Raw genomic sequence first — 24,192 nt, 5'->3', positions numbered from 1 at the left:
CCGGTCCTCATCTTCAGTTCACTTCACTGGCAGAGCAGGAGAAAGTGCCAGGTAGAGGAGACCCAAGCTAGCCTGGGCACCCCTGACATTTGGAGGGAGCCTACTGGAGGCTGGGTGCCCAGCCCTAGCCCTGGGGCCTGGGAAGGGTCCACCTGTGGAAAACTCGGAAAGGAAATGCAGAAAGGCCTTCCTGCCAGCCATCAGCTAGGCCTGAGTCCCTCCTTCCCCAGATGCTCATCGGTCATGGGAGCTTCAAGGTGGCGGCAGTGGCCACTCATCAACAAGAAGAGGATGGAGCAGAAGGATGGTGAGCAAGGGGCCAGCCTGGACTTGCTGCTGCCACACAATGCTCCCAGGTTGCCAGGACTTTCCCCACTGTGGCCGTAGACCCTAACCCTTGACTGAACCCTCTGCACAGGCTCAGGTCCCAATCCTGCCAGTCAGCTGCCCACAGCAGCTCAGCCTGAGGAGGTACAGGGGGCGAGGACAATGGTTCAAGACTGGCTTAATGGGAACTAGTTCTAGACGTTCTGTGGCCATGTGAGGTTGTAGAACTGTATAAACCATATGTGTTTTTAATCTGTGAGATGAAAATAACATTAAGGACTAGAAACAGTGGCACAAATGTCTGTCTATACTGTGTGTGTGTGTGTGTGTGTGTGTGTGTGTGTGTGTGTGTGTGTGTGTGTGCCAATCCTGGGGCTTGAACTCAGGGCACTGACCCTTAGCTTTTTTGCTCAAGGCTGGCCCTCTACCACTTGAGCCACTGCTCCACTTTGTGCCTTTTGGGTGGTTAATTAGAGATCAAGAGTCTCATAGACTTTCTTTCTCAGGCTGCCTTTGAACCATGATGCTCAGACCTCAGTTTCATGAGTAGCTTTGATTACAGATGTGAGCCACCAGCCCCTGGCTTATCCCCAAAATTTTAAACACCTAAGTTAATATTAAATCACCATTTGGAACTATGGTGCACCTCACATCATTTTAATTCTAAAAGCAACCTTATGAGGAATGAGTCATTCATACTTTTACTTTACAGATAATGTGTAGGGGGCTTCGAAAGGTTTGCCCATGACCCACTATCACACGGCGTATAAACAGCAGGGCTGATAGAACTCTAGCCATTCACACACAGTGAGATCCAAGGACATCCTTAGGGGAGGAACATGAAGACTCAATTCCTACATGCCACTGATCATATAAAGTAATATTTATCAAAATGAATTCCAGGAAATGAGAACAAGAGGTCTGTTGTTTTTGTTTCTTTTTTATCCCATTTGGTAGTTTATCTGTCTTTGGGAGGGCAAAGGGAGGCACAGAAATGAAGGGACAGAGTAAACAAATGCAGCAGTAGTACTAACTAGATACTTGTTGAAAATGAGCTATACAACTTGTGGATGGGCCTGGAGGGAAAAACTAAGAGAAAGCTAGAGAAAGAGTGACATTGTCCAAAAAGAAATGTACTCACTACCTGACTTATGTAACTGTCATATCACCTTTATCATGTCCCTCCCCAGTCTGTCAGTGTGAAGCCCCTCCTCCTTTCCCGGCACTAATTGGCCAACCACCAGACAAACAAAGAAGAGGAGGAAGGGAAATCAGGACTCACGGAATCTGAGTTTTTTTCAGAACTTTGATGTGCTCATTTGGGCTATAATAGCCAGGTCCTGGGCCTGAGGAGACCGTCTTTAATCCACGATCCGTTTTTGATTTGAAACAAGACATTAAAATCTTTGGTGACTGCTTCACGAGGGACTCGTTAACATTGTAGTGCCCTAAACAGACAGAAACAAGAGCAGAGTGAGGAGCTCTTCCCAGTGTCTCCCCCGACTCCCCGACTCCCAGGGCAGCCATGGCTAGGAGTCTGAGGAGGCCCAAGGTGGGCAGAAGGCTAGATCGAGGGATGGTGGGACAGAAGGCCGGGGGAGACTCAGAGTCCCATTCTTATGAATTGCTTTGCATGTAAAATGACACAAATCAGACCAAGAATATGAAATGTTCCAGCCCAGGAAGTGCTTTTAATTGTACACCAAGTGCCAGCTGCTAGGGATTTCCCCTGGTCATGGCCATTCACCACATAAGAGTGCTCAATTTGAAACCACCTGATTTCTAGGAAGATAATACTCATTCCCTAATTTATGTAATTACCACACAGAAGAATACTATGCAGCCACCAAAAATGATGTTTTGGAAAGATTTTAACATGGTGACAATTTATGTTTAAATTTTTTTTTTTGTCAGTCATGAAACTTGAACTCTGGGCCTGGACCTTGTCCCTGAGCTCTTCACTCAAGGCTACTGCCCTACCCCTTGAGCCACAGTGCCACTTCTGGTTTTCTGGTGGTTAATTGGATTAGTCCCTGAGCTGGCTTTGAACCATGATCTTCAGATCTCAGCCTCCTGAGTAGCCAGGATTACAGGTGTGAGCCACTGCACCTGACTACATTTAAATTTTTAATAGCAGATGTCTACATCACTTACAATATTGGTCTATTACCTCTCATAAAATCAATACATTTCAAAAAACCTATTTTATATGTGCCAGAAAGAGTGTGGAGCTATGGGCCTAGATTAAACTCTAGCTGTGGGACCCTGGGCTCTGACCTGCTTCCTGTGAAGTGCTTTGCATGTAAAATGGGCACAAAATCATACCAAGAGCATGGGACGCTCCATGGGCAGGGTGGACCGGGGGATTGAGGCACCTTAAACCAACAACAACTACACAACTGTGGCACAGAGCAGGCTCCAGGAAGTCCCCTGGGGTTGGGGACCAAGCCCCTGTGGTGGCTGCAGGGTGCACAAATCTCAGGGCTCCTGGCAGGGCTTTTGGCCAGAACTAGACACTCCAGCTCTGCTTTCCGTGTGAGCAAATAAGGTGGGGCTATGGCCTGAGTGATGGGCGCTGAGCCTCTCAATTAGCCACTGTTTTTGTTTCTCAGTCTCAGATTGATCCTCTCTACTTTAATCTGGATTTGCTGAAATCTGAGGTGCAGTACAGCACTCTCCACACCCCTGTGACAGGCCAGGAGCAGCAGGGAAGCCAAGCCTTAGGTCCCTGAGGCTCTGGGGTAGGGCAGGGGTGAGGTGGACAGGTCTTCAGGGCCTCTCTAGGCCACCGAACAGGCTATGTGCTTCAGCGCTGGGGGCTGCATGGCCCAGGCGGCACACATCCTCTCCCCAGCCCAGATGCCCGCCAGCACTGTGGGCTCTGGCCCGAGGTCCCGGCCACAGTGCCATGCTGGCAGGTCATGGGCCGCATGGCAGCCCCCACCTCCCCATTGGAAAATCAGGGCGGAGGGCGTGGGCCTGAAGAGGGCAGGGTGGGGGACTGGGTGGGGATCCCCTGCGTGGGGAGACAGGGCTGGTCCCCATCCAAGGACCTGGTGATGTTGTCATCCCATCTATTGTACACACAGGCACACCACGCACACACATACAAGCACATGCACTCTCTTCAGTAGTAGGAGCGGGATGTAGAATTTGCACTCCAGACCTGCTAGGGGGGGTCTCCCCTTACCTGGCTGAGGTTCCCCTGGTGGGGGATCCTTCAACTGCTCCTCTTCCTCCTCCTCCTCTTCACCCACCTCCCCCTTCCTCTGACCCGGGTTGGCACCAGGCAGCTTACCTGGGGCAGGTGCTCGTCTAGCAACAGGGAAAAATTCTCTTGGTGTTTTTGACATAAACCCTGCTCGGGCAGAGACATTGTTTTTCTGCCTGCAGCAAGCGATGGAGGCCTACGGGGGGAGAGTGGAAGAGAAAACACGCAGGTAGACGTGGATGCGCTCTTGTGTGTGTCACCTACTTGGGTGAGCAGCAGATGAGGGCCAGAAAGGAAAACATGGAATTTTTACCTCTGCCCTCCCCCAGCGAAGGCCTAAGGACCCCCATGTGGCCAGAGGACAGCGCCCAGAAAAGAAACCAGAACCCCAGGCCTCCAGACTCCCTTCTGCTGAGGTCAGGCTGTGTGGCAGAAAGCCAGGATTTTAGCCTCTCTGGACCTGAGTTTTCTCATCTGTAAAAAGGAGTCCAGTGGTCACCGGGCTACAGAGCTCAGACAGGTGGGGGTTTCACAGGAAAGTGGGCTTTGCACATAGGTAAGGCTATGCATGGGAATTCTTCTCATTACATTTTCTTTTCTTTCGGTGTACTGAGGATTGAACTTAGGACCTCGTGCTTGCTAAGCTGGCACTCTATTTGAACCACACCTCCAACCCCCTTTTGCTCTTTGCTTTGGGTTATTATCAAGGTAAGGTCCTTGCTTTATGCCCATGGTCAGCCTGAGCTGTGATCCTCCTATTCGTGCTTCCCTGTGTCACCGGAAAGATGGGTGTGTGGCAATGAGTGGCTGGAATGCCAGGCGGGCACCACTGCATCTGGCATTGCTTGCAGTAGAGTCCTGGGAACTTTCATGTCCAAGCTGGCCTCAAACTATGATCCTCCGCTCTCTCCTGCCCAAGTAGCTAGGATTACAGGCTTGAACTATTGCACCTAGCCATTTTATTTTTCTGCTGTTTCTCTTCTTTTTAAGGCGTCAGTCCTTCCTGACCTCCCTGACCCCCACCCCACCCCTGGCCCCTCGGCTTCATGCCTCAACTGTTTAAACAGTCCTATCAACACGGCATCGGGCACACATACACACAGGAGAGCCACCACACTTAAGATCGGGATCAGAGTTACAAGCGCTTCCTCGTCTCCTTTCCTAGACTGGCCAGGAATGGAGAATTTTGGCCAATCCACACACCACACGTTTGAGAAAACATTCATCCCCTGTGCTCAGAACTCTAAAAATAGTAATGGGAAAAACAATTAAAAACCACCCTGGATCATTCTTCTGTGCCACATGAATCATAAATATTTCAAATGCCAGCCTGCAGGCGGTCTCCTGTCCTCATTAGATAACAGATGTAATAAAATGTGTGCTGAATCCCTGGGGAATATTTACTGAACAAGTGAAACTATTTGACAGAACCGGGAGGGCTTTTTTTTTTTTTCTGTGATACTCTTTGGTTAAAAAAAAAAAAGTTTCTTGAGAAATGCAGATGGTATTTTGATTCTGTATTGACAAAGGTGGAGGAATTTCGTTTTTCCCAGGGTCCTAGGAGACAGATGAGGCTGCACGCAGCGAGGGCAAATAAAGAGGCCGGATGGACAGGCTAATTACTAGACTGGAGCCAGGTCGCAGGTAATCATAACATGGGGGAGAGAGAGGGGGCTCAGGCAGAGCAGGGGCGGCACAGAGCCCAGAACAGCAGTGGCAGCGTGGCTAACAGGATTAGGGCCTTTCTTCTCCTCACTGGCTGACTCTTATGCTGGGGGCATAGGGTGTGGCCTGCAGACAAAACAGAGCCTGGGCTTTATTCTTCACCCCTGGGAAAGGGGGGCCGGACCGTGATTATGTGTACACTAAAGTCCCAGGGAGATCTGGGGGTTTTCCTTTTTTCATGGCTGGGGGTGGGGGGAAGGGGAAGGCATAGATAACAGCACACATGGGTGTGGGGCAGAGGATCCCCAAACTGGCTGGAGGGGTGGGCTGGCAGACTCTGAAAGAAGTCACACCTGGCTCTGGAAGCAAATCTATATTAGCAAATCTATGGAAGCAAATCTTCTGTTATCTACCCTGTGGGTTCATATTAAAATAATAATGAATTTTAAAAACCCCAAGCACTAAAATTGATTTACTGGCAGAAGTGCACAATTCTTTTTTTTTCTTTCTCTTTCTCTCCTTCCTTCCCTTCTTTCTTCCTTTCTCTTTCTTTCTTTTTCTCTCTCTTTCTCTCTTTCCTTCTTTCCTTCTGTACTGGGTTTAAACTCAGAGCCCCAAGCTTACTTAGTTTTGTTTGGCTGGTGCTCTACTACTTGAGCCATGCCTCCAGAATGGTTTTTTGCTGGTTAATTAGAGATGGGAGTCTCACTGATTTTTCTGCCCAGGTTAGCCTTGAACCATGATCCTCCTGATCTCAGCCTTCAGAGTTGGTAGGATTACGAGAGCCATACTCTAGCCATATCTTCTTCAGAGCTAAGCTCTTTGTTGTCCCAGGACCTGTACACATGCAAGTCCTTCAGCTCTTTCCTCAATCACTGAGTCTTAGCCTATGAGGCTTCTGTGCCCACCAAGGACGTGGCACCCCTACATAAGGCTTCTCAGGCTTTAGAAATTTTTCTCCTTCAGCACTGACCACTGTTTGTTCACTGGTTTTTGCCAAGTTCCCCACTGGGAAACCTAATCTGTATCACCAATGGTATTTCCCAGAAAGGAAAGCCAGGGGCCAGCAGATCAGTGTGACCACTGGAGCACAAACCGCACCCAGCAGCTGCTCTCCCCTGACAGCGGGAATCTGATGGCTTTGTGTGGGTGCTGAATACACTAGCACCTAACTCCAGAAAGCATATCACTATTGTCATAGTCACCGTCATCATCATTATACCTCATCACTATCACCATCATATCACCACCATCGCTATCGTTGTCTCCAGGCTCTTGTTGCCCGGGGGCGGCCTTGTGGACCCACCCTGCCAGTGTGTGTGACACAGACTGCCTGTGCCTATCAGCCCTGGAAACATTAAGAGGTGCGATGAGCATGAAACACATACTGGAATCTTCCTAAAATGTCTCATCAACATTGTCTTCATGCAATGACGAGATTTTAGATCTACTGAACCAAATATACAATGAACATTAATTTCATCCACTCCTTTTCATTTTATTGTTGTTGTTTTATTTTGAACTTTGAGCCTGGATCTCAGTCCTGGCTGGCCTCAGGTTCTAAACAATCCTCTGTCTCAAACTCCATGGTACCTGGATTACACAGATGTGCAACATGCCTGGCTCTCATTTCTGCTTTTAAATGTGACTCTTAGAAAAAAATTTAAATTACATAGCTGGCTCCAATTATGCTTCCACTGAAGCACTGGTCTGGCTGGCTCTTACATAGCTTTAAGCACATGATAGTTGATTTAGTCAATCAGAGAAAGTGAGCAGTCTTTGTTGTCAGAAATATTATAAAACAAAGGAAAATAGTTGGGTTCCAGTAGCTCCTGCCTGAATCCTAACTACACAGCAGGCTGAGACCTGAGTATCTAGATTCAAAGCCAGCCGGAACAGGAAATAAATCTGTGAGACTCTTATCTCCAATTAGCTGCCAAAAACCTTGAAGTAGAGCTGTGGCTGAAGTTGTACAGCACTAGCCATGAGTAAAAAGGCTCAGAGACAGCATCCAGACCCTGCGTTCAAGCCCAAGGACTGGCATAAAAATACAAAAAGAAGAAAAGAAATTTAAAACTGAGTTTTAAACATCCCCTCATCTTCAGCCAATTCACCTTTTATGTATTTCAGAGTTCTATGACATTTTTCCTATCTCATTATAAAAACCCTCTAGGTTGAGCCAGGAACATGGCCTAGTGGTAGAGTGCTTGCCTAGCATACACCAAGACCTGGGTTCAATTCCTCTGTACACAGAAAAAGCCAGAAGTGGTGCTGTGGCATAAGTGGCAGAGCACTAGTCTTTAAAAAGCCCAAGGACAGTACCCAGGCCTGAATTCAAGCCCCAGGACTGGGCAGGGTGGGGCGGGGAGGGGGGAAGCATCTAATTCATTTCATCTTTGTGGTCCTGAGGTAACGTGTCTTGCCCAAAGACAGCCCCACTAATCTCCAATAGAGTGGAATCCTGTGTCCAGGTACTGTGCCAAGTATCTAAACCCGGGCCAGCTTGTTTACTATTTACATCAATACAACGAGGTGCACATATATCCTCATTGTACAGATTAATAAACTAAGTCTTGAACATGTTAATATAGTGTAACAAGTGCCACGCAATTAAAGCATGAACCAAACCTTTGTGAAGCCATCACCCAGCCCTTCTCAGTGATTACAAAACCATCATAATTGTTTAAAAACAAAACAAAACAAACTTTTTCTGATGCAGAAAAATAGAACCCATAAGAACCTAAAAATGTTGGCACTGGGTGAATCATGCTAGTAAACCTAGCTACTTGGGAAGCTGAGATCTAAGGATCAAGGTTCAAAGCCAGCCTGGGCAGGAAAGGCAGAGAGCCTCATAGCTCCAATTAACTACCAGAGAAGTGGAAGTGGCGCTGTGACTCAAAGTGATAGAGTGCTAGCCTTGAAAAAAAGAACGCAGGGACTGCACCAAGGCCCTGGGTTCAAACCCTAGGAAGGATGCACACACATACAAACATACACACACACACACACACACACACACACACACACACACATATACACACAAAGCTAAAAAGGAGCTCTGTCTTCAGATAAGGTTCTCAGTAATATACCCATTGTTACAGATGAGAAAACTGTATCCGAGAGGGGCTGAGGCAGGAGAGATGGGCCTGAGTGCTGCTCAGAGCACTGAGCTTTCTGTTGCTCTCCTCTAGCTTCTTAAATTCCCTACAAGATTCTCTCTTGGCCTTAGGAATCCATTAAGTAGTCAGTAATTCTCACTGCCTGACCAGCCACATTCAGACGTTGTTTCCCTGCCCTCTATATATTCATTCATTCATTCATTCATTCATTCAGCTGGCATATCTTGTTCTTACATTGTAGTAGTTTGGTGCAGGAGTTTCGAATTTGAGCGCTTTCATGAAACATGGCAGTTGGAACATGCTAGAGTAGGAATTGCTGAAGTCTTTCTTCGACATAAACTCTGACGGAAGGGTGTAAGCATTTGCTGCAGGATACTTAGAAATCATAGTCTTCAGCCTGACACACTGAGAGGAGGAAAGCGAAGAGCACAGCGTTACTGCCAGAGAACGGCAGGGAACAGCCCCTGCTCCAGGTCTAAGGGAAGTGGAGCTCATCATTATGATAGATGGACCTCAGGCTTGCAGGCTTTGCAAGTTCAGGCCTGCTTTAACTTCTGTAAACTACCTCAAATTATTCTTCAGAAACAATTTTGCAATTAATGCATTTCCATCCAATTACACTTGGCCTGGAGGAGGGTGGGTAATTTATTTGAGGGAATTTTTTATTGTTGTTGTTGGTCATGAAGCTTAACTTGGGGCTTGTGCTCAGTCCCTGAGCTCTTTTTTTTGGGGGGGTGGAGGGCAGGGGGTATTGTTGTGGGGCTTAAACTCAGGGCCTGGGAGCTGTCCCTGAGCTTTTTTTTTGCTCAAGGCTAGTGCTCTACCACTTTGAGCCACAGCTCCACTTCTGGTTTTTGAGTGGCTAATTAGAGATAAGAGTCTCACAGGGATTGTCTTGCCCAGGCTGGCTTTGAACCACGATCCTCAGATCTTAGCCTCCTGAATAGCTAGGATTATAGGCATAAGACGACAACACCTAGCTCCTAAAGCTCTTTTGCTCAATGCTCTATCCCTTAAGCCACAGCTCTATTTCCAGTTTTCTGGTGGTTAATTGGAGATGACTCTCATAAGTTTTTCTGCCTGGGCTGGCTTTGAACCATGATCCTCAGCCCCCTAAGTAGCTGGAATTAAAGGCACCAAGGAATATTTTAGACTCTCACCCCCACCCTGAGGGAATCCTGCCACCTGTCTCTCAGAGCAACCTTCAGAACATCCGAAAGGCCTGGGACTGCCCAGCTCAGGGCCACCATCCACCCCCATCAGATGACCATTCCCATGAAACTGTACAATGATTACGATTTCAACACAACCGACATCATGCTAAACTAGGTTCAGGTATAAGACAAACAGAGTCAATGTTTGCCAGATGAATGGGACAAAAGCCATTGAAACTCAGGTGATAACATCACCTCACCCACAGAGAGCATGGCTGGCACCAGGGTCAGGGCGGGTGGGGGGGGACCTCACACACACACAAATTCCCATCGTGTTCTGGAGTTTTAAGCTTGACCCATTGCCTGGGTCAGGGGTTAGGAGCGGAGGGGAGGGGGATCAGAAGAGGACTTTTCGAGTCCCAACAAGGTCTCTTCTTAGGATGCAGATTTGTGCCCAGGGGTAGACTTAGCTCTGGTAGGGGCCTTGCCTTAGCTGTTTTTGGCCAGGTGTTTTTCAAGTGCTTTTGCTGCATTCGATTTTCATGGCCGTCCCATGAGGTAGATGTTATGGTTAACTCCCACTTTGCAGAGGAGGAAACTGAACTTTTAAAAAGTGGTACTGGCAACTTTCTCAGCCGGGCAGCTGCCTCCACCCTGTCATGGTAATGAGGTAGAGACACGGGTCTGGAGCAACAGAAACCTTTTCCATCATGAAACTTTGTGTGTGTGTGTGTGTATGCGTGTGTGTACATGTGCACACACCAGTACTACGGCTTGAGTTCACTTTTACACTCAAGGCTAGTATTCTACCACTTGAGGCATACCTCCATTTCTGTCTTTTTGGGTAGTAAATTAGAGCTTAGAGTCTCATGAACTTTCTGTCCTAGCTGGCTTCAAATCTAAATCCTCAGATCTCAACCTCCTGAGCAGCCAGGACCACAGGTGTGAGCCACAAGTGCCAAGTGCAATTTTTTTTTTTTGCCTTTAAAAATTTATTAATTTAGGGGCTAGGAGTTTGGCCTAGTGGTAGAGTGCTTGCCTAGCATGCACAAAGACCCAGGCTCGATTCCCCAGTACCACATAGATAGAAAAAAGCCGGAAGTGGTGCTGAGGCTCAAGTGGTAGAGCTCTGGCCTTGAGAAAGTCCAAGGACAGTGCCCGGGCCCTGAGCTCAAGCCCAGGACTGGCAAAAAGAAAAGAAAATTATTAATTTAGGGGGAAAATGTTTAACAAAATTCCCCAATCGCAGCAGTTACATAAGATATTGTAATAGGATTTGTTTCAGAGGACAGCTAAAGCCACTCTCACTCACCCACACGCCCCACCCCAGTTTACCTGCCAGCCCGGCCACACACACTGGCATTTACAAACCTCACATCCCCAGACCTACATCTGCCACGACAGACATGGAGGAAGCCCCCCAAGTCCCACCCACCTGCCCCCCTCAGCCTCCTCCTGAGGAGTCCTGTGAAAAATCCCAGAGGAAAGATCTGGGAGTTACATGAATGAGGTTCTTTCTATCCTCTGACCTTAGAGAGATGACAGGTCCTCTCAAGGGTCTGGGTGTAGCTGTACTGGTGGCCATGAGGAAGTTTCAGAGATTTATAGGTCCTACCCTGTACCCATGGCTCTCTGATCATCCTGATCTTTCTCTGGTGCTTTGATTCTCTGAAATGTAGGATCCAGAAGTGGAGAAGGTGCTAAATGTGAAAGTCACTAGGAAAGGTTAGTGAAGGGTATTTTCTTCTGGGTCAGAAAGGAAGTAGGCAAGATGTGGGGAACAGATCTTACCAACCGCTTCAGGCCTCTGGCCAACGATAGAAGAACTTCAGTGTCTAGAAACACACACCCAAAGTTCCAGAGCTATAGGGGGCAGAGGGTAGCTCAGGGGCTCCCTTCTTCTGAAGTTGGTTCTAATATTTTTGGCAGTACTAGAATCTAAACTCAGGGCTTCACACTCGCTAGGTTATTTTGGCAAGGGGTCTCACCTTTGCCAGTATACACCTGGACTGCCAAGCTCCTAGGCTTCCTGAATTGGAATGTCAGGCCTGTACCACCATGCCTAATTCCTTCTCTCAAACTTTTTTTGTCCTAGCTGACTTGGAATCACAATCCTCCGGATCTCAACTTCCTTCAAAGCTGGGATGACAGATACATACCACCACGCCCAGCTACCAGGTGAGAAGAGAGTCTGAAGAACTTTTTCCCAGGGTTGACCTGGAATCCACAACCCTCCCCATCTCAGTGTCCTGAGTAGCTAGGATTACAAGCCTGAGGCACTAGCACCCATCTGGTTCAGAATTTTTCTTTTCCTTTTCGTTTTTGTTTTTGCTAGTCCTGGGCTTGACTCGGGGTCTGGGCACTGTCCCTGAACTTCTTTTGCTCAAGGCAAGTACTCTACCACTTGAGCCACATCACCACTTCTGGCTTTTTCTATGTAGTTTATTGAAAAGTCCCGTGGACTTCCTGCCCAGGCTGGCTTCCAACCATAATCCTCAGGTCTCACTCTCCTGGGTAGCTAGGATGACAGGCATGGAGCTGAGTTTTTCCTTTTTTTTTAAAGACCTAAGAGGCCTGATTAGACTCCATCATGCTCAATCTCCCCCTGAGTACCTTTTGGAAATTTGGAAAGTAGCTGCAGGTAAAACGTGGCAGGGCAAGGACAAGGACAGTGCGCTCCCTCCATGTCATCAAGAAGAGGAGTAGTTCTGCCCATGGGCAAGGCTGACAGAGGCCAACACTTGGTGTGTTTATTGTGTTTTACAGTTTCACAGAGCGTTTGACTCACTGCAATTTGCCGGGTTCCTCCAGGGAGTCTCCTCTTTATGAGGCAACCAGGACAGGGGGACGTGCATAAGGTCACACCAAGACACCACTGCTGACTCAGGGTTGTGGCTTGAGTCTTTTCTCCTGGGCTACACATTGGGTAATGACATCTCTTTTCCCAATTGCTTCTGGGTGTTTTTCTCTAGTGAGGGGTGAGGGGCGAGGGCAGAAGGCCTGGTCCAGGCCTGTCTGTCCTGTGAGCTCGCTGTGGGCATGTGCAATCTCGGGTTAACTGCCAAGCCAATTTGACCTTGAACATCAACTCTGCCCAAGTCAGCTTCCAGTATGGAGGAGCTATATTCAGTGAATCTTAAATAGTTTCTTTGTGTAGTTATTTTATTTTATTATTATTATTTTGCCAGTCCTGGGCTTGAGCTCAGGGCCTGAGCACTGTCCTTGGACTTTCTCAAGGCTAGAGCTCTACCACTTGGGCCTCAGCACCACTTCTGGCTTTTTTCTATGTATGTGGTACCAAGGAATCGAACCTGGGTCTTCATGCATGCTAGGGAAGCACTCTACCATTAGGCCAAACTCCCGGCCCCTCTTTGTGCTGGTGGCTCATTCCTGTAATCCTAGCTAGTCAGGGGCTGAGATATGAAGATCACAGTTTGAAGCCAGCCTAAGCTGACAAATCCAAGAGATTCTTACCTCCACTTAACCAGACGTGGCTCAACTGGGAGCGTACCAGCCTTGAATGGAAATGCCAAGTGAAAGCTTAAGGTCCTGAGTTAAAGCCCCGGTACTGGAACAAATAAGTGCACATGTGTGTGTGCGTGTGTGCGTGTGTGTGTGTGTGTGTGTGTGTGTTTCTATGTCTCACTGTTAATAGTGAGAGTAAAGATACAGCTTTCCTGGGTTTTCACAGAAATGACTCTGTGTAATGTAATAACTCATAATAAATCTATTTGAAAGAATTATTATATTTAAAGAGACAAGGAAGTCCATATGCTTGCCACTGAGTCTGGCTTTGCCTTCTTCCTCTCTTTTTTTTCCTTTCTTAGTTTGGCTTTTCCCCCTGATATGCAATTTGTCAATATTCAAGTAAAGGACTACCAGGCTGAGGATATGGTTTAGAGATACAGTTTTTGTCTAGCATACTGGAGGCCCTGGGTTCTTACACTGAACACACACACATACATGAACACACATTGCACACGCATGCAACACACCTACACCAGAGCCATGGTCACCTCTTCCTGTGGTTATCTGATTACTAGCACCACCCTCAATGAAGATAAAACCCCACAAGGAGCAAAGATCACGACTACAATTCAAATGCAATGCCTACTTTTCATCTCCATCTTCTCAATCACTTGTGCAATTCAATTAGATTAGTATAAAAATCATTTTGGAGCTGGGTATCAGTGGCTCACATCTGTAATCCTAGCTACTCAGGAGGCTGAGATCTCAGGATCACCATTTAAAGCCAACCTTGGCAGGAAAATCCATGAAACTCTTATCTCCAATTAACCACCCAAACAAAGAAAACAAACAACAATAAAAAAAAGAAAGTGAAGCAGTGACTCAAGTGTTAAGAGCACTAGCCTTGAGCAAAAAAGCTCAGGGACAATGCCCAGACCCTGAGTTCAAGTCCCAGGACTGGAAAAACAAATCAGTTGGGGACAACGTGTAGGAGAAGACCATCTTGCTGGCCTAATAAGCTGGGTGGACACAAAGTGGTCACATGGGGGTGGGGTGTTTTGAGGGTGGGATTTGAACATCCCTGAGCTTCTCTTCTTATCTGAGCAACATGGGAGAGGGGGGATTCGGGACAGACAATTACAGTTTAGCAACACAGGGCCCCATTTACCTGCATAAAATCTGAGGTAGAGACTGTGACTTAATCAGAACCACAGGACTTGGGGAGAGAAAAGCCCAGATGGACAAGCTGATTATGGAGGAAACTACCTGCTTACTCAAGAGGAGGGCTCTCACCATGGACGGGAAAGCACATGTGCCTTTCTTGGACAGTGAGACGCTGTTGGAAACTGGAGACTGGTGGATAACGTTGTAGAACCCTGGGCCGGGGATGTCATCCTGGAGGGGAAGAGAGGGTGGCGTCAGGCCTGCGTGCAGTTCCATCATGCTTCACTCACAGGCCGGCACCTGTCATGCCCCTGGCGATGCCAGCGCAGCTTCCCAGGTGATGGGGCGGGACTTCCTCCCCAGGCCAAGGACGGCCCAGGAAAAAGCCCTGACTCTTTCCACTGTGCCATACTGCGTACCAGAATGCTGTTGTTTATTTGTGTCATTAGGAAAATGAGCATAAGAAGTGTGGCTGCTGTGCATGCCAGTGTGGCTGGATTGGGCCAGCGGAGCCCTGGGGAAGGGAAGGGTGACCAATCTAAATTAACCACACCCCACCTGACTCAGCTTCCTTCCCGGCCTCAGAGACAGCAAGGGAGTGTTTCTGTTTATAAAACAAAATGAAATAACAACCTTTATCCAAATGGGGCTGGCCCGTGAAGCCCAGCTCCTACACACGCCAGGACACTACTCAGGGCGGGGGCTGGCTGATCTCTGACCAGCACCTGCTGCTACAATATATTGGGGTTCCCAATCTTCCCTTGCTGGTTTCTAGGAGGACAATGGTGACAGAAGTTGGTCAACAAGTGGCATGAAATAAAGAGATCCTTCACTACCTCCCGAGCTCACTGGGTTCCCCTTAGTGCCTGACTGCGCTTGTCAAAATTTGTCTCACGTGGGCCATCACCCACTGAGGAAGGAATCACCACCCCCAGTTCAGGACTGACCCTGATGGCTTGGAGACAAGGCTGCCCACGGTCCTTCTGCTGTAAGTGGGTGGAACCTGAGTGCAGATGTCCCATCCCTGACACTCACCAAGCCCTGGGCTGTGGGGGTGTTACCACTTAAAGGAAACTGAGTTCCAGAGGTAGAGCCCTCAACTAGGAAGTGTTGAACGTCGGATTTGCACTTAGGAAGCCTGGCTTTAGAGCTGACTGACTCCCATCTGTCACCCTGACATATCTTGCCTCCACTGGCACTACTGGCTTCCTATGGGAAGGAAGCAAGGTTGGGGCATTGCCAGTGCCTTCTAGAACTTTCCATTCTGGCTGGAGCAGTAAGTCTTCTGGCCCTCGACCCTGGCAGGTGGGATCAGAAGAGCTAGGTCCTGTGCTGTGGGTGACCATAGTCCCTAGGGGGCAGATGAGGAGCTGACCTCCAGGGACCATGGGACAGCCAGCTAGAAGGCCCAACAGAGCCAGAGCCCTGGTGTTGTGAATGGGGATCTGAAGAGCCAAAGGGAAATAAGACCTCCCTTGGCGCTGGGAGCGTGGCCTAGTGGTAGTAGAACGCTTGCCTACCATGCAGAAAGCCCTGGGTTTGATTCCTCGGTACCACACACCTCCTCCTTCCCTCCCTTCCATCCTTCCTTCCTTTTTAAATAATGAGGTTTGAACTCAGAGCCTTGTGCTCGCTTAGCTTTTCTGCTCATTGTTGGTGTTCTACCACTTGGACCATGCCTCCAAGTCCTGCTTTTTGTTGGTTAGTTGAAGATATAGGTCTCATGGACTTTTCTGCCAAGACTGGTCTCAAACCATGATCCTTCAGATCTCAGTTTCCTGAGCGGCTAGGATTACAGATGTGAGCCTGCATGGGATGATTTCTGTGGGTCCACAGTTCCCCAGGCTCTGCGCTAGCACAATTACATGCACTCATTCATTCAATTTGCTTTAGAGATGAAAAGATGTGGCCATTCCAATAGTAAATGTCTGCGACAGAATTTGAACCCAGACAGTCTGATTACAGTCTACTATTCATTCATTCATTCATTCATTCAAGTAGTATTGGGGATTGAACTTAGAGCCTTGTGGTTGATAAGTATTCTGCCACTTGAATCACATCCTGATCCTTTTTGTTTTTTGTTTGTTTCTCTCAGAGATAAGGTCTTAAACTATTTGCCTATGCTGGTCTCAGAGCCCTCTCCTCCTACCGAGCTGGAATTATAGGCGTGTACCACCACACCTGGCCCCAGGGCCTACTCCCAACCACACAACCAAACTAACAGATGAGATCATATAGGATGAAAGGGAAAAAATATATCCCACTGGGTTATGAATCAGGAATTCTGGTCACAGTGCTGCTACTAGCTACATACTCTTGAGCAAGGCATCTGTTTAGGCCTCAGTTTCCTTGCCTGTAAACCTAAAGTGTGGGCCCCTGGAATAGCACTGATCTGAGTTTAGAAAAGGTGCATGTGCCTCCTCTGGGTGCAAACTGTGGGCAGTGAAGACCTACATCTCCAGCCCTGGATCTGTCACCACATGCCCAGCCCTGCCATTGGCCCCCAGAAATTTCTGGGCACATAGATGTCTAGGACAAAGCCTGGGACCTTGCCCAGTTGCATTAGAATATCCGATGAACAGCAAACACTTGGTTTAGTATAAGTATATCCCATGATATATTTGGGACATACTTTGGCTAAAATAGTTTAATCTATCTGGAATTGTAATTCCAAGGAGCACTGTGGGTTTTTGTTTGTTTATTGTTTGTTGTTTTTGCTCAACCTGGAAAACCATGCTGGGCAGCCGCTGTATTTTAATGTCACTCTGAGAACTGGCCGGAGCCCTAGGCAAGCAGGCAGAAGGCTGTCACCATGAAGGCTGTGGGAAGGAAGTGCTGCCTGTTGGCTCTTCATGGAGGTCCAAAGGGGGCTCCTTCAGGCTGCAGCAGGCAGCTTGTGAAGGAACGGATAAAAATAAGTTTCGCTGGGCCTGGAGTTTGGCCTAGTGGTAGAGTGCTGGCCTAGCATGCACAAAGCCTTGAGTTTGATTCCTCGGTACCACATACACAGAAAAGCCAGAAGTGGTGCTGTGGCTCAAGAGGTAGAGCTCTAGCCTTGAGAAAGCCCAAGGACAGTGCTCAGGCCCTGAGTTCAAGTCCCAGAACTGGTAAAAACAAAAACAAAAAACAAAACTAAAGTAAATTTTGCCAGTAGTCGATTGACCTTGGCCATTGGCCACAGCTACAGCTGAGAGCTAGAAATGAAATGCCCAAGCGGGTACCTGTGAGGGGAATAGTTAAATCCAGTCTTTAACTTAATCCAGTAGTTAATCCCAGTGCAGAGGATTCAGGTCTGCTCCTGCAGCTGGGAGAAGCTCGGGGTGGCTCTTGGAGCAGCCAGTAGAAATCCAGGTTTTTCATTTGTGTGGTGACAGCTCATGTGACGAATGTCACGTGACAAGCAGCTGGGATGAGTTTAGGCTTCACAAAGACCATCCCAGAGATCAAGGATCTGGGTTGGAACTGGTGTTACTTGGCTGAAATCACCTCCGACAGCAAGGATCAAATAAAACCAAAATGGATGTAGGGTGACCGGCTCCTGTGGGATTCTTGGAATCCCTGGCCTGCCGCCTCCAGCCTGCCTTCTAGCCTCCATTAAATGAACAGATGCATGTAAAGCCTGATGGTCACTGGCACCCTTCTCATACCAATTGCATTGCCCGCAACAACCTCCATGGAGCCCCTCACCTCTCCACGCAAACACTTCCAAAGGAGCCTGAGAAAGGAGTGACTGACCCCTCCCCACCAGGTGTGCACAACCAGGCACCATTTGGATCAAGTACACTCTGAGAGCTCATCAGAAGGATTCTCGTCCTGTGTGGGCAGCCTCTATGTGAGCCCAAGAGTGGAACAATGACTCACAGTCTCCCTTCCTTGGGACAGGATAGACAAAGGAAGAAAGAAGAGGGGAGGGACTTGACCAGGCCAGGCACCGGGGGCTCCCACCTGTAATACTGGCTACTCAGGAGGCTGAGATCTGCGATCAAGATTTGAAACTAGCCCAGACAGGAAAGTCTGAGAAACTCTTATCTCCAGTAACCCACCCCCAAAACTGGAAGTAGGGCTGTGGCTCAAATTATAGAGCGCCAGCCTCGAATGAAAAAGCTAAAGGCCAGCACTGAGACACTGAGTTCAAGCCTAGGAATGGCACAAACATTGGAGGGAAGCTTGACTACCTCACCCCAGTTCCCCACAGGTTAGGGGAGGCTTCACACAGCACAGCCTGGAGCCAGGCTCAGCTTCAGATGCCAATTCAGAAAAGTTGTCATCAGTCCTTTGGGTTTTTTGTTTTGTTTAGTTTTGTTTTTGTGGGGTTTTTTTTTGGTTTGTTTGTTTGTTTTTGCCAGTCCTGGGGCTTGAACTCAAGGCCTGGGCACTGTCCTTGAGCTTTCCCAAGGTTAGTGCTCTACCACTTGAGCCACAGCACCACTTCTGGTTTGTCTGTGTATGTGGTACTGAGGAATCAATCCCAGGGCTTCGTGCATGCTAAACAAGCACTCTACCATTAGGCTACATGCCTGACTGTCCTTTTTTTTTTTTTTCCATTAAATCAAAATGTTCTCTTTCCTATGAACAAGTTCCTCCCTGTGATTTAGTCTCCAAAGAGATGGGAGTTCCAGCCACAAGACAGGAAGCTGGCAAGGTCCCCCAAGGCTCAGGCCCTGCTGTCTTCAGTCTCCCCATCACTCACCACTCACCAGGAGATGAGGCAAGAACCTGGGAGAGAGAAGTCCCTTGGGTTCAGCCATATGAACTGAACCAGAGTCACATGAACTGAACCAGAAGGGGACAGTACTTGTCGGTAGAGGAAAGGAGGGGGAAACAGGAGACTGTGATGCTGGCAGAGGCCAATGGGGACCAGGTCTTTGCCAGCTGTTGGCCTTTCTAGGTCAAAAATAGAATCAGCTCAGTGGACAGAGCAGCAACATGAATTAAAAGCAGGCTTGCCTGCCTGCCTGCCTGGAAAAGCAGCAGTAAGACTATTTCTCAGGGTCCCCCTCTTTCTTTCATCTGGCTGCAGCTTCTCAGCAGCACCATGAGGCTCTCCAAGCTGGACATGGGTGAAGATTCAGTTCCAATGCATCCATGGACCGCCTGCAGTGCGCCAGGACCTGTGCAGGCAGGGGTGAGGGCTCAGCTGCTCAGGAAGGGGATGTGGAGCCATTTTCAAACTTTGGGGACCCCACATGGTCACCCCAATGTCCTGGGCTTTGGAAGGATGGATTACTCCACCAGAGTTGGAGCAAAATACACGGGCTCTTCGCGTTGTCTAGCAAAGGTCTAGCAAGGCTGACACTGCCATTTTGAAGAGGAGGAAAGAAATGCAAAGACACAGTGTCGGCCCTGGGGGCTCTGCCCAGCTTGAGAGACAGTGACCACATTTCAGGATGACATGGGGCAGAAACTGGGAAGTGGAGAGAAAAATGTCCAGCAGGTAGTGGGGCTGTGTCCTGTCCCTCATCATGAAGGCCAAGTAACTGGTAAATAATTATATATATATATGTATATATAATGGTAAATTATAAATATACAACTGGTAAATAATTATATAGAATAAATCACACACACACACACACACACACACACACACACACACACACACACACACACACACACATCTTTAGGAAAATAGATTTTTCCTTCTGGCAGCTCAAATCGCCAGTCTAGGCACTGGGCTCTGGGAAGGCTCCAATGGGGAAGGTGAGTGAGCATTCGGAGACTCAGATTCCCAGGTGCCATGTGGGTTATGGACTGAGAGGAGGGCCAAGGCATGTGAGCTCAGGTTCCAGAAGGGTGGTAAGGCCCGGAGGTCTAGAGGCTGTTGCTAATTTGTGTTATCTTATGAAATCACTGGGTGATGGCTCTAACTTCTTTGAAGCTCATCTCTCTCAGGAAAAATAAGAATAATGAGCATGGAACAAGGCCTGGTTTTCTGCCTTTATGGCTTGAGAAATTTTATATTGCAAATCTGGGGTTTCAGATGAGGAAACCAGAGCCCAGTAAAGTCTCATGGCTGACCTTCATTCTTAAGAAAAATTCTTTTCTTGGTAGAATTCTTTCAATTACTTAGATGAAGGTTTTTCTCATTCTCAAATGAACGCAACCACCTTCAAAAAGTTGGAATCAAGCTTCTAAACAATTTCTCTTCCTCTCTGTTGGATGCTGCCTGTAGATATGACTGGAAGTCACCCTGGTTTCTTTGGGGAAGAGAAAAATGGTCTGGAAAAAGTAGTTTAAATGCCAACTTTCAGTTTCTGGACCTGAGTCTTCAGAATGGAACTCAGCTTGTTTTGCCAAGGCTGGCTTTCATCAACCAAAGGTGTAGCTTTGTGGGTCACAAAAGCAGGTGTGGCATGGTGTGGCTAGAGTACAAGATTTACAGAGCTAAGCCTGGGTTGAGGTCTAATTCTTTGGCTGTTGATTCAGCAGTGATTTATTTAGAGCCTCTTGTGTGGCAAAGCCTGCTGTTAGGTGACAGTGGGTGGACCACTCAGCATCACTAAGCCTCCATTTCCTCTTCGATTAAATGTGCGCAGAGAACCCTTCCTCTCTGCATAGTTCAATCTACAAATGCTAGGTGTGTGTGGAGGGGGGAGGGATTAATCAGTAAGTGGGACTGCTATTCTTTTGATTAGAAGCCCCTGGACTGCAGAGACTGAAGACAGAAAGCAGCTTAACATTAAATTAATAAAGAAATAAAAAAAAGCAAGGAGGAAATGGAGAGGCTGCCAACTAAAATACAGAAGACTAAAGGAAGAAGAGAAAAATGTCTCAACAAATATTTAGCATCCTTGGGAAAATGTACAAATGATTTAAAAGCTCTGTGTGTGTGTGTGTGTGTGTGTTTGTGTTACACTATGTTCGCTAGTGTTTGCACCAGACTGGAAGTAACTAAAGCATCCTCGAGTTGGGATTCTTGCCCACAGGCAGGAGCTAGGCCAAGAGTGGAAGAAACCTGGCAAGCCTCCAACATCAGGTTTCAACTGTGTTCAGAGCCCTCTGCCCCATGGCCAAGGTGGAAGGGTGACAGACATTTGACGAATGCAGCAAAAGGCAAGTGAGGCAGTTACAGCTCCAATGGAGGGCTTGTTCTCCAAGTCTTGCTTAAATGAAGAATGAAAATTTTAGACTCTAAAGACACTGGCAAGTTGCTTCTGCCCCCTGTTGGTGAGAGAGGAGGTCAGACTCCAGAGGCTCCAAATTAAATTAAGACCTGGCCAAGGGCTTTTCCGGAAAGGAAGGGAGCAGCGGCAGAGAGATCTGAGGAAAAATGACGGGAATGGAGAGAATGCAAACAAGAGTAATAAGACATTGCTCAAGGGAGTATTTTCAAGAGTTGGCAGGCCTCATCATAAGGATAAGTCTAAATTTATTAGCTGTCTTTTCCTTTATGTTATTTGAAGAAAATCAGGTAATTTCATCCCGGGTTGCAAGAATTACCTTCTACTTAATACATATAGAATTGGAAGATTTTATATTTTGATTATTACATATATTTATATTTAAAATATATATTGTTATAGATACATTAGAGAGAGAGGGGTTTTGTTTTTGTTTTTTACCTCAGGGCATGACAGTATATGCCTGTAATCTCTGCATTTAAGAAACTGAGGCAGGAAGAAGCTGAACTTGAAGCCAGACTGGGCCACATAGGAAGACCCCATTTTATTCTATAAACAAACATACAGACAGCACACACACACACACACACACACACACACACACACACACACACACACACACACACAGATTATTTCCCTGGTTTTGACCTCTTATGTCTCCTTAGCTGAAATATTTGTCAAGCACCTAGCTAGCAAATGCTGAGCCTGCGCTGTACCCCTGCACTGCCCAGCAGCTCATTGGAGGCAGGCACCGATCCTTTCAGGACAGTGCCCCCTACTGTTCAAAGAGAGACAGAACAGCTTGTCTCACCAAGCCATAATCCAGACCAAAAAAAAAAAAATGGCCTTACCTTTTTGTAATAAAATCTCTTTGCTTGAATATTAAATCCTTTTTTCTCTGTTTCAGGAAGTATTGAAAATTGGACTTTACAGGGAATGGAAGAATGTGTTGGATATGCAGCAGTAAAACCTTAAACAGAAGAGGAAATCTGTGTTTTGACAAGTGATAAACATGACATTCAATTTTTAAAAAAGACACTCCTATTTCTTTTTCTTTTCCTCTTAATGAGTTCTGGGGGTTGTCCCCCACACCCCCACACTCTAGTACAAGTGAACACTCAGGATAGGTGGGGGAGGGCAGCCCAGAGGAGCAGAGAAAGTGCTAAGCCAGTTGTCTCTTTCCTCAGCTGTCAGTCAAGCATCGTGAAGGTGGAAAGGAGCAGGAGGAATCCCACTCCAGTGGTAAAATGCCGGCCTTGAGGGGAAAAACAGAGGAACAGCACCCAGATCCTGAGTTCAAGCCCACTACCTGCACACATGCATACATGTTCCAAGACTGGCATCCACATACATACATACATACATTACACACACACACACACACACACACACACACACACACACACACACACAACTATTCTCGCCAGATACACTGAAATCACACACACAACTATTCTCGCCAGATACACTGAAATCACAAGTCTGCTTTGTTGTTGTTGAAGAGATGCTCCCATTCCCTGCTCAACCACTGTGGGGGCAGGCCTCAGGCAATCTCCCATTCTTGATTGACTCCATTCCCACGGATCCAGGGGCTCTCTCCTTCCACATGGGTTTACACACAACATGCACGTGTGTGATCTGAGTTTTCCAGACCTTTCTGTAAGGAAGGCTTAGAATGTTTGACAGTCTGATCCTCTTTCTGTGTGGAGGTGGTGTCCATATTAGCCAAGGTCACATGACCTTTTTGTTTCCAGAAAACCTCTGTTAAATGTCCTTCTCAGCACCTGAAACGGCAAAACACAGAGAAGCCCAGCACCGTGTCATACTGAGGTCGCTCCCTCTGCAGGTGGGGATGAGCCATCTTGGGGGACTGAGCTTGAGACCCACCTCCATCCACACCTAAACCCACATCTAAGGACCAGGGACCAGGGACCAAGCGCTGCCTGCGTGGGAATAGCGGGGCTTTGCTGGCATGCAGTGTGGTTGCTGCATGCAGTGGGGCTGACACTTCAAACTTTAATTCTACACTATAGATTTAGGGTTTTCTTTTTAAGATTTTATTAACTTTGATTTTTACAAGATATTTCAAATGTCATGTTTAACAAACAACTATTCAAGAAGGGCATCTATATACAATCACTGGCACATAGATTTTAGAACAAAATTAAAATTAAGCTGAGGGTTTATATGTCATAGATACATATTAATCTACGTAATAAAACATTATGTCTATAGAGTATAGAGCCCATCATAGATTTTCATGTCTATGTAGTTATGTTTATATCTCCAAGACCATGTCCATAACCCTGGTTACCCACATATTGAGTCATCACTCTTGTACTGTTTGGATTTAATATCCACATATATTAAGGAGATCATGCGCCTTTTGTTCCTTTGCTCTTGACTTATCTCACTCAACATGATTCGCTCTAATTTCATCCGCTTCCCATCGAATGCCATTATGTTATCTTGTCTGTTGGGTATGTAGAATTCTATTGTATATATGTACCACATTTTTTTGTGTCCATTCATCTGCAGGAGGGCATCTGGGTTGTTTCCATTACTTGGCTATTGTGAATAGTGCAGAGATGAACAGGACTGTGCAGATGTCCGTCTCATATCCTGGGTTATGATGCTCAGGGTAGATGCCCAGGAGTGGTATGGAAGGATCATAGGGAAGGTCTATTTTTAGGGGTTTTTTTTTGCCAGTCCTGGCTTGAACTCAGGGCCTGAGCACTGTCCTTGGGCTTTTTCAAGGCTAGAACTCTACACTTGAGCCTCAGCACTATTTCCGGGTTTTTTCTATGTATGTGGTACCGAGGAATTGAACCCGGGTCTTCACGCATGCTAGGCAAGCACTCTACCACTAGGCCAAACTCCCGGCCTATTTTTAGTTTTTAAAGCAACCTCCAAACTGCCTTCCAGAGTGGTTGCATTATTTTACATTCCCACCAGCAGTGCAG

The 24,192-nt window shown here is 47.3% G+C and overlaps 1 protein-coding gene across 3 annotated transcripts in view; it reads right to left on the bottom strand.

The window, feature by feature from the left end:
* Nucleotides 1-24,192, bottom strand: part of Stpg1 (sperm tail PG-rich repeat containing 1) — a 37,459-nt gene that overhangs the window by 10,143 nt on the left and 3,124 nt on the right. For 2 of the 3 annotated variants that reach the window (XR_016536005.1, XM_090335555.1), the window contains exons 2-7: nt 22,883-23,013; nt 22,081-22,199; nt 14,211-14,339; nt 8,557-8,727; nt 3,626-3,734; nt 1,610-1,775 (exon numbers count right to left, since the gene is read on the bottom strand). Coding sequence is in view for 2 of the 3 variants with exons in the window: in XM_090335555.1 (XP_090191681.1) it covers nt 1,610-1,775; nt 3,626-3,734; nt 8,557-8,727; nt 14,211-14,339; nt 22,081-22,199; nt 22,883-22,949 (761 nt within the window). In the remaining variant the exon portion in view is untranslated. The remainder of the gene's footprint in view (nt 1-1,609; nt 1,776-3,625; nt 3,735-8,556; nt 8,728-14,210; nt 14,340-22,080; nt 22,200-22,882; nt 23,014-24,192) is intronic. The other variant, XM_090335557.1, reaches the window with a different exon arrangement.

The sequence above is a fragment of the Megascapheus bottae genome, chromosome 6 (genome assembly GCF_031878675.1).
Source record: "Megascapheus bottae isolate mThoBot1 chromosome 6, mThoBot2.hap1, whole genome shotgun sequence".
NCBI lineage: Eukaryota > Metazoa > Chordata > Mammalia > Rodentia > Geomyidae > Megascapheus > Megascapheus bottae.
Note: the sequence above shows the minus strand (reverse complement) of the source record. Positions and strands in the feature narration are given on the sequence as shown.